Source organism: Acanthisitta chloris, unplaced genomic scaffold (genome assembly GCF_000695815.1).
Source record: "Acanthisitta chloris isolate BGI_N310 unplaced genomic scaffold, ASM69581v1 scaffold4913, whole genome shotgun sequence".
Classification (NCBI taxonomy): domain Eukaryota; kingdom Metazoa; phylum Chordata; class Aves; order Passeriformes; family Acanthisittidae; genus Acanthisitta; species Acanthisitta chloris.
This window is the reverse complement of record NW_008665284.1, coordinates 48,247-58,691: the sequence shown is the minus strand read 5'-3', so window position 1 is coordinate 58,691 and position 10,445 is coordinate 48,247. Positions and strand designations below refer to the sequence as shown.

The 10,445-nt window shown below is 45.6% G+C and overlaps 1 protein-coding gene across 3 annotated transcripts in view; it reads left to right on the top strand.

Moving 5' to 3' along the window:
- Window positions 1-1,426: 1,426 nt before the first annotated feature.
- The window catches only part of MIB2 (mindbomb E3 ubiquitin protein ligase 2), a 26,933-nt gene continuing 17,914 nt past the window's right edge, over window positions 1,427-10,445 (top strand). For 2 of the 3 annotated variants that reach the window (XM_009071659.1, XM_009071658.1), the window contains exons 1-2: window positions 1,427-1,723; window positions 2,642-2,813. In XM_009071659.1, coding sequence (XP_009069907.1) covers window positions 1,477-1,723; window positions 2,642-2,813 — 419 coding nt within the window. In that variant the 5' untranslated portion in view covers window positions 1,427-1,476. The remainder of the gene's footprint in view (window positions 1,724-2,641; window positions 2,814-10,445) is intronic. The other variant, XM_009071660.1, reaches the window with a different exon arrangement.

Genomic DNA, 10,445 nt, shown 5'->3' with positions numbered 1-10,445 from the left:
GGCAGGAAAACTCTGAAGCTACAGAGATGCTAAAGCTGAGCAGAAATCAGCCTCTTTCTGAACGCTAGAAACATGATTTTGCATCAAGCTACTCCTCCATACATTCAGAAGGGGATGTTTGGCTGGAGGAAGGATTTATTTTTAGGCCTCAGTGGTTTCACTTGCTTTATTGGTAGGTGGGAGCGTGAACAGCACGTCACAGGGCCCAGAGCTGCTCCTGTTGCCATGTCTCAGCATCAGCTGGACCGGGTTTGTCGCCTGGGCTGAGCTGGCTCTGTGGCATGGCACTGGGTAAGGTCTGCTGCAGTTCTGCCATCTGCACTCCTTGGCCCTTGGTGTTCTGTTTGGTCATTTCTCCAAGTTTTGAGACAATCTTGGCTGTTATGGATAGCTTGAGAGGAAGAAGGAGACCCAGGGGTGCCCAAAGGTAAAAGGATGCTGCAGTAGATTTGTCCAGGCCCTAAATATTGAAAGCCACACTCTTCTGCCTTGTTGTGGTAAAGAGAAAAACTAGGGTTTGATAATCTATTTGATTTAATTCAGATTGAGGATGTGATGCATCTGTGTGGTATTCACCTCATTTACCCGTTGTCATGGCAACAGTTGGGCAGGCTATCCCAAGCTTTTACTGATCCCAGCACAAAATCTGCTGTGCTTGTTGCAGGTAAGCAATAGCCCTTCCTGTTCCTGCTGGAGTTCATTGATAAATAGCAGGAAAAGATGGAAATTCATCTGGCATAGGCAGGTTTTTAAAAGCTTCAATTACTTCGGGGAAACAGACAAATATTTCTTTTTTAAAAGCCGTTTTAAAGCTTCCTGTGTCCCCAAATCAAAACCAAAACTAACCTTCAGGGCACATGAAACTCAACACTGCAGTTTCAAGTGATAAGATGCCTATGAAGGGTCTTCCTGAAAAATAGATTAGTGTTGACTTTTTATTGCTGAAATATGCTGCTGGTGTTTTCCTGGGTATTTCCTTCACAACATCACAGGATGGGTCAGGCTGGAAGGGACCACAGTGGGTCCTCTGGTCCAATCTCCCTGCTCAGGCAACTCTGTTTTTTGTGCCTTTCTGTTGCTGTTGTCATTGTGTCTCCAGTGGCTGTTGGTTGTATTCCTTAGTATGGAACGAAGGGCAGGAACTGGAGTTTTGTAAAGACTCCTTGCCCAGTTCTTTTCCCTCATAGGCCACGCTCTGCAGTAAGGTTCTGAAGATGGTTTTGTGCCTTTGGTTAGCCTGTGTATCATTCCCATCTCTGCTAAAGCTTGGTTTGAATTAAGCACAGATTTATTCTCAGCAGCTCAGGCCTCTCTGCAGCCAGGTCATTGTGGGGGAAAGGTGCTGTGCTGAGTGGTATCACTTAACATAGACATGTTGTGTCTGCAGGTGTGCTGACCATGCTGCTGCCCATGCCCACACTGCCTGTCTCCAAACCCCTTCACGTGGAGGAGCGTTAGGGATTGCTGTGCAGACCCATGGACCTGGACCCCTATGCCAGCATGCAGGTTGGCATGAGGGTAGTCCGTGGAGTGGACTGGAAGTGGGGCAGCCAGGACAGTGGTGAAGGCAACGTTGGCACCGTGGTGGAGATTGGCAGGACGGGCAGTCCCACCACGCCGGACAAGACTGTGGTGGTGCAGTGGGATCAAGGCAACAGAACCAACTACCGCACCGGGTTCCAAGGGGCCTACGACCTTCTGCTCTATGACAACGCACAAATCGGTGAGTATGGCACGGCCAGGGAGCACTGGAGTTGTCAACCCACTCCTTCAGCATGTCACACCTCCCCAAGTGCTGGTGGAGCCTCTTGCCCCTTGCCTCTTGCCCCTTCTCTGCCATGAACTCAGCTAGTTTGCCATCTGCACTTCTTGGCCCTTGGTGTTCTGTTTGGTCATTTCTCCAAGTTTTGAGACAATCTTGGCTGTTATGGATAGCTTGAGAGGAAGAAGGAGACCCAGGGGTGCCCAAAGGTAGAAGGATGCTGCAGTAGATTTGCCCAGGCCCTAAATACTGAAAGCCACACTCTTCTGCAGAGAAGAACTCAGCTAGTTCACTGCAGAGAAACTCCTCTTTGCCTCTATGCAAAGGCTTTTCTTCCCTCTTTCTGCTTTTATCTGAGTCAAACAGTCCTCCTGACTGTCATTCTGTTAGCCTGACATGACTTCAGGATGAGAGTCCCTCAAGCCAGGAAGTGGATACTTAATACTGCACATATCACTTCATATTATTCATATTCTTGCATCAGCTTCAGCACACACAGTACATGTTTTTTTTATCTTTACAGAATCATAGAACCATCAAGGTTGGAGAAGACCTCTAAGATCATCAAGTCCAACCATTAACCTGTCACTGCTGGAACCACTAAACCATATCCTCCAGTGCCACATCCAGATGGCTCTAAAATGCTTCCAGAGGTGGTGACTCCTCTACCTCCCTGGGAAATATCCCAGTGCCTGAACACCCCAAAAGGGAAAACATTTTTTCTAACATCACATCTGAATCTCCCTGTCTCAGTTTAGGACCATTTCCTCTAGTCATGCTGATTTTTTTCCTCTTTAAAACATGCTGATACAACCCTTAAACCCCCAGTTTCTCTGGATCTTGTATGGATCTTGCATTTCCTTGCTTTTTTTCTCCCAGGTGTCCGTCACCCTAACATCATCTGTGACTGCTGCAAGAAGCATGGGATCCGGGGAATGCGGTGGAAGTGCAAAATGTGCTTTGACTATGACCTGTGCACACAGTGTTACATGAACAACAAACATGACCTGTCTCACTCCTTCGAGCGCTACGAGACAGCACATTCACAGCCGTAAGTGTTTAAAGCCACCCTGAGGTTTGGGGGTCTCTGATCTGAACCAGTGACCTCCCACACAGGGAGTGTGTGCAGGAGGATCTGTTGAGGTGCAGGAGTGACATGGTAGAACTTAACTGGTACATGTCTGTATCAGTCACAAAGAAATAAATGTGTGTTGGGGGGTGTTTTGGTACTGGTTTGGTTGCATGGTCAAAAAAGCTTTGGGGCCACTGTTCTATAGAATGATGTAATGTTAGATTTGTTGGGTTGGGCACTTTGGTGGAGCTGCTTGGAAAGAGACAACAGAAATCAGCAGGATTTGTCTGAAAAGTTAAATTAAGGTGAAAACTCAGTGTTTTTCTGCTCTGGTTTTCCTTTCTTCGCCTGATTAAGTAATTTCTTAGCCATGCTTTGCTGTTTGCTGCTCTCAGATAAGTGAGTGGCCACAGGGAGGTTGACAGGAATCTTGCACTCCCAAATTGCTGATTTCATGGGGTCTATACTGATGAACATCACCTTCTCATTGACTCTTGCTCTGTCCCTGGAGGTGAAGAGCACCTGTAATTCTATGCTGTGCCAAAACATGGAGATCTGTCATCCTATCCTGAAGAAGAACTCAAAAATAGTCTCACCAGTAGTTTTATTTGCACCTCCTAAAATGGGCATGAAGATGAATCTTATAATCCTCTTGCCTTCAGGAAAAGTAATAAGAAATCAGCTTGTCTCTGTTCTTGATTTTCTTTTTTTTGCCTCCCTTTGAAAATATCACTGTGCATTGCATCCGTCTGTGCAATGAAAAGTGTAATTACTGTGCTAAAGGCAGTGGTGTGGGATTTGCAGCTGCTTTTCCTCCCATATGGGAAGCTCTCTCTGGAGCTGATTACCAGAGTTGTGCCAATGTGGTTGGGCCAGAACTGGCTGTTAGTAAAGGGTTGGATGTTGCTGTCCAGAGCAACTCCCCTCTGAGCTTTGAGGCTGGTGTTCATCCACCAGATTAGGGAGTTTCTGGAGCTTGTGTTAATATGACAAGGCAGCCAGGTCCTGCTGTAAAATGAGCTTCATGATTTCGTGTATGTATAAAAATATACATCTCTATAAAAATAGACATGTGGGGGTTTTTCTCTTTCTATTACTATTATAGCTATCTCCACGTAGCTACCCAGGGGTGCCTGCTCATGTCTTTTGTTTGAGCTTAAGGTACATAATCTTGCTCATACTCAAAGACAAAGGATTCAAAGGTAGGCAGCAGCTGCTGGAAGAGGCTGCAGTGCTGCAGAGCAGGCAGTTTCCAGCCCTTTGCCTGGGATCTCCCAGCCCTGCACGGAGCTGCGTGGGCATCAGGCCAGCTCTGTGGCCTTCCCTGACCTCCTCAGGAACACCCCAGAATGTTCTCCTTGATCACAAGGCAGATTGCAAGGCAGTTCCTCCTCAGGACTCATCCTCTGCAGAACTTCCTTCCTTTTCTAAGGAATCTGAATGGTGGAAGATGTAAATAGAGCAGTTTTCCCTTTCCAGGCTTCTATCTGACCTGTATCCAGGCTGCTGTTTGAATTAGGCAGTGGAGTGCTTGCTGTTAGTGTGAAAAGAGAGCTTGGGAAGCAGCCAGGAAACTTGCCAGAGCCAGTAGTGTGCTGTGTGAGTTGTTTGACTTTCCCAGAACACTGCAGCAGCCTCTGGAATGTCAGGGAAGCACTGGAGAGCTCCTTGGAGGTGGATGCCCACTGGAGCAGAACATGGTGTCTGATGGTGCTTGCTTCTTGGTGGCTTTCTGGCTGGCTTGGCTTGGTTTTGTTCCTGAATTCCTTTGCTTTTTTTTTTTTTTCTTCCTCTGAGTGTGGCTCATTGAGTGGTTGGAGAAGATGTGATATAGGTTAACTTGATCTGATAAAGGCCAAAGTGTTTGATCCCAAGTCTTTGTCAGAGTAGCACTGTTCTGATTTCCATTAGTGTGTGTTAGCAGGAGCAAAGATCTTTCTAACACCAAGCAGCTAATAAAAACAAGAAGGAAAAAGGCAAAGGGATATGTGTGAGAGACATCAGGGACACAGCATGAGCCTGTCAGACGTGGCAGTGGTTTCTGGGAGCCTCAATAAAGGGTAAGGATAAAGCAGCAGTAGTCATAATTGGATATTAGACAACTTTCCTGCTGTTCCTACGTGGCAGGTGTTGAATCTAGCTGAGTTTAGGGATGGAGAGAGATTAGAAACCCTCAAGGAAGAAGATTCCAGTTGTGCAAAGCTGCAGTTTTAAAGATGAATGAAAAGTAGCTGTTGTGGTTCTTAGAAGTCACTCAGCTTTGGGAGCAAAAATGGGGTTTGTTGCAGGCATTTGACTGGGTTGGATGGCACAGTGCTGTGACTGCAGTGCATGTGTGTTTTGTGCAAGAGATTCCATACAGGGAACTGGCAAATTCCAACAGCTTTGCTCAGAAAGGCCTTGCAGTGCAGGAGCAGGAAGGAGGGGGAACATCTTTGCTTTAAAGCAGTTGTAATCCTGTGATTTGTTGGTCCAGTATTCCACAGATTGCTGTGCATTAAGCATTGAATGATGTAAAAAAACCCAAGTGAAACAAAGGGCATGGTTCATCTTTGAACAATGCCATGGAGAGTATTTGTTTGGACTAAGTGAGGTCTGAGCTGTAGAGACACATTGCCTTGGGCCATGCAGCATCCACTTCGAAGAACAGAAGTTGCATGCTTATGACTCACTTAGACCATTGCTTAGATCACTCATCTCTCTTTTTTGTTTTTTTATGGCTAAATAAAGTAGAAGATAAAACCTTTGGCAGTTCCCCAAGGCCCCGAAAAAATAAAGCTGTGTATTTAAAAAGACATGGTAAATGCTGTGTAGATTTGGGTTTTGTTGTTGAATGGCTGTGAAACACAGGATGTGTCTCCTTTAGAGACTGAGATTCTCTCACCTCCTTTTTCTGGCAGGGAATGGGAATCCTTAGGTTCTTTAGGAGGAGCCTCAAGCACAACAGTGTATTGCTCTCAAAGCCCAAGCAAAGTGCTGTGCTGAGCCCACTGGAGTGTTAATTAGCCAGAAAGCTTGTCAGGGGAGTGGATGGAGACAGCCCAACAGGTTTGACAGCATCCCAGAGTCTTGGTTTGCATAATGAGGGAGAGGCTGCTGGTACAGCCTTTGGGTTGGCATCAGTGAGAGCAAGTGCAGAACTGGGGAGTGGAGCTGTCACATCAACTGTCTCCTGACCCAGAGATGAGCTAGGAGTTTGCAGTCCCTCCCTGGGTTCCATGCTCAGCCTGTTGTGCGAGAGCATCCAGTCTTGGAACTGCTGCCATGGCTGATCCTGGGACAGAGGAATCTGAGACCTGTGGCAGGACAACCTCAGGGATCCCAGTGTAGTGGGTATGTGCAGTGAATTGCTGCCAGAGCCATGCATGGCACCTGTGTGGCTGAACCCAGGCAAGGCCAGCACATTGCTGTTTGTAGCAGGGCACTAATCCCAGGATTTAGGAGGATTTAACCCCAGACAGACACTGCAGAGGGTTCCCAATCAGTTTGCTAAAGAAGCTTTGAAGATGCCTTTACCTGAAGGCAATTGCAGGACTTAGTGACCTGAGTTTGAACCTCTGGTGTTGAGAATACTGATTTTTATTTTTTTGGTGTTATAAATTCTGCTGTTTAAGGTAATTTCTTTGTGACCTCTGGCAGTTGTTACTTTTTATTGGTCTTGTTTGGTTTGCATTTTATGGCTGTTGTGGGAGAAGCTTTGAAAGGATGAACAGCTCAGTTTCACTGAAGGCCTTTCTCCAGAGTTGTGTATCATTTGCTGAATAGATGGTTAGTAATTGGAAGATAAATCAGTGTCTCCAAGCAGAGCAGCAAAGCAAAACTCATCAGGTTTATATTAGGGCTGGAATCATCAGGCACACTCTGGTGAGCTCTGCAAACAATCAGCTCTGAGATAATCTTCCTCTCATACAAAACATCAATGTTATTACATTCAAGTGCAAAAGCAGCACTGGCATTTTGCATGCATCACCTGCCCAGGGCTGATGCTGAGCTGAATTTTAGTAGCAGATGTGGTGCATTTTACCCAGGCTATTTTCTAGGCTTCACTCACCAATAAATCACAACCTTAACAATTTTTTCCCCAGTCCTGTTTTTTTTTTTTTCCCTGGAGAACAATGGAGCTGGAGGAGCCAGCAAACCACACAGGGAAATGTTTTGTGTAATCAGGCATAAGAAATACAAATATTTTCTCACATTGTGTTTTATCCTGTAGTCAAAACAGAGATTGCAGTTATTTTCAGCTGTAATTCTTAAACCAGCTCTGTCTAGTCTAGTTACCAACTGGATTTGGAAATCAGATACAGGAACAAGTGGCTGCTCTCATTTAGGGATGCCTGAGCAGTGCAGACCCATTCAGGGCAGCTTTAGTGATCTGTCTGCGGCTGCTCACACTGGGAGCCTGAACTAATCCAGCAGCTGAGTGACAACTGCTGGGTGTTTGGTTTCTGGGCAATAAAGGGGATGCAGCTTTATTTACATAGTGACCTCTTCAACGTGTGTTATTTATGCAAGGGCAGTGGAAGCTGCTAGGAGGGGAGGAGAAATGCTGAGGAACATTAGGAATCAAATCTGACTCTTTTGTGATGATGTTTTTTGTTTTCTAACAGGTTAAAAAATTGAATTTCTTAATAGGAGTTTATTGATCTATTAATGAACTAATGGAATTTTACTTGTATAAAAGCCCCACTATGATTTACCAGATAAAAACTGCCCCAGGTACATGCAGAACAGCAGGTTTATCCCTACATTAGGCCTTCCCATGTTTAATTTGGAATATTCTGTTTGATTTGTGGGATAGGGATTGCATTTCAGTCATGTATTTTATCTGGAATTACACGATGCAAACTGTAAACAAGAGAAATCTTCACTAAACATCCCTGGCCTGTGTTTTGAACACTCATGTTTAAAGGATGATAACCAGACCTTTCACTTCAGTGCTCACTGGTGCTTCTGTACCTCCTCAGGACACTATTCTGCCATTAAAGGCTGTGTAGAAACATCTCTGAGAGATGAGCAAAGGTGGGAAAACCTTCTGTCTGCAGGACAATGAGGAGCCTTAGGTGCACACACATGTTTTAGTTCACATTTAGTAGCCCTAGTGTAAAAATCTCACCCACTGTGCCTTCCCAAGAGTCTGATCTGAGTTAGCTCTGGAGGTTAGCAAAAAAGACAGTGAGCGTTTAGCCCAGCTCAGAGCTGAGCTCTAAGGATACAGCTGGTTTGTGAAGAGCTATGCCTTGTCAAGGATAGGATTGGAAAGGAAAAATCTTGGTAAAGACAGTTCCTGAAATAGGTCTGTGTGATCCTGATCCCTCACCAGTGTCCTTGTCTTAGTCTGGTTCATGCTTGAGCAGTCAGCATCCGCCTGCCATCTGTCAGAACTGCCTCTCCTTAGCCTGTGCTGGAAGTGCTTCAGGAAAGGCTTTGCTGGGGGATTAGAGCATCTAGAATTTCTTGCATAGAGGGTCTGTTTCACCTGTAGTTCCTGCAGGATCTTTGTGCTGGTTTTCCTTGAGGTAACCTGTGTGAATCTTCATGGAATGTGGGTTTGTACCCACCATGAGCTGAGCCTGGTTTACAGCTGTGCCTTTCTGAAGGGATTAACATGATATTTATGGCCTGCTGCCTTGCAGGGTGACCATCCCTTCTGCCTTCCAGTCCTGTGCATTGTGCTTGTTATTTTGATTAAGACCTTTCTACAGTGGAAAAGACTCTTTCAAAATACATTGCCTGGTGTGAAGGGGCTGTGACTCCTGCAGGGGCTCAGGTTGCTGCTGCACATTTAAAGCATCTCTGTTAAGATTCTCCAGGTCAGTTGATTTGGGTCTGGGATCTCTGTCTGTAGAGCATGGATGATGCTGCTGTTCTGGCTGGCATAGCTGTCAGTGATGTGAAAAGCTGTGTAAGCACCTCAGTGAAACTTGAGCACAGGCAGAATATCCCCAGGGGAGTGGTTCCCAGCATGCTGGAGAGAGGTGTAACTTCATTCTGGACAGTACACACTCCCAAGTGTCTTCTGAGCTCCACAGTAATTCAATATCACTGGAATTCGTGGGACAGGATTGGCTGCAGATTGACTGTCACAATCAGCCTTGTTATTAAAGGCAATGTCACAGTGATTAAATTTATCCCCAGGGTATTTTAGTAACTCGGGTTGTTATCCAGCATTTGGATGAAAACATCTTGAGTTAGATTAAAACCTAAGATGGGTTGGCTCAGGACTTTGGGTTCTTGCATCATTCCTCAGTGGTGCTGGTGAGCAGTGTGGGGCAAGGCAAGGGCAGGATTTTGTGGGCTGGGAGAGAAGGCACTTGAGAGTTGCCTCCAGCAATGGGAGATGGAGTTTCTTACATTTTTCTTCTTTCAGGAAGCTCAGCTCTGTTTTCCCTAGCCCCAAATGTGACTGGAAGTGGCAGGTTAATATGAGAGCTGTCAATGGGAAATGACTCCTGTTATGTGCTAATACAAAAAGGGAATTTGGGAATATAACGAGTGGTGGTTATTCTGCTGTTTAAACATCTTGCTTAAGCTTAGCTTGGTGCTTTATTTTCCTCTCCCTAAGCAGCTTTGCATTGAAACCCCTCCCTTGTGAGGGTAGGGTTTGGAGGAGAGAAGTTATTTTTATCACTTTGTCTCAGGGCTTGACTAAGACATCTCTGATAAACTGCTAGAAAAACATTCAAGAGAATACAGTGAAAACAGTGTGTGGTAGCTAAGCTGTTTCAGTACCCAAACCCATGTTGGGTTTTGAAGTCAATCTAGAGTGCATGACACAGTGCAGTAAAGTGAATGCTGATCAGTGTCTCTTTTTAGCTGAGCTTTTTCCTAGCCTGCTCATGATCTCTGTTCATAACAACAGCCAGACTTGATGGTGGTTAAACCAGGCAAAATCTCCACCATCCAAATAAATGGTTTTCCTCCTCCTCCCTTGGAGCTGCAGTCTGGATAATGAATGATCAGTGATGATGGGAACATGTGTAAATAATCTCTCCCTCTTTTTAAACACATTAGGTTGTAAAGCACAGGTGGGAGATCTGTTAACAGGTTAAGAAAGGTAAAAGACTTAGGCATTTGGTGGCTAAGTAAACAGTAAGTTCAAGCATAAGCTTTTGATCCTTCTGAGTCTCCACCTTCCCTCTCTAGGTATTAGATGGAAAATAAATACAGTGTTCTGAGGTCAGCACTACCCCCAGTAAGCTTCCCCTCCCCTTGCCCTGTGCAACAGCTGCTGAACTCGGGTTTGCTCTGTCTGCTCTGGGAGCTGCCAAGAGCCTGTCAGACTCTGCACTTAGGGACATGGATTGGGGCATCTTTGCAGTCACCAAGAGATTGTGCCCTGGGTGAGCCACCCAAACAGCTCCCTAAGGATTTGGGTGACTTGGCATTTCGTAGGAAAGCTTTCTGCTGGGGAACAGAGTAGGACAGCACAGTGGGAACTGAGAAGCTGCTGTGACATTATGGGAATTGGAAGCTGCTTTAACAGGACATCAGATCCTCTGTTCACTATCACGTAGGTATCTCTTCTCTTTTTCCTCGAGCCTGTGATGTGGATTGCAGGGCACATAAGGGACTGGGTTAGCCTGGAAGTGGTCTAGCCACAGCTGGTCTGAT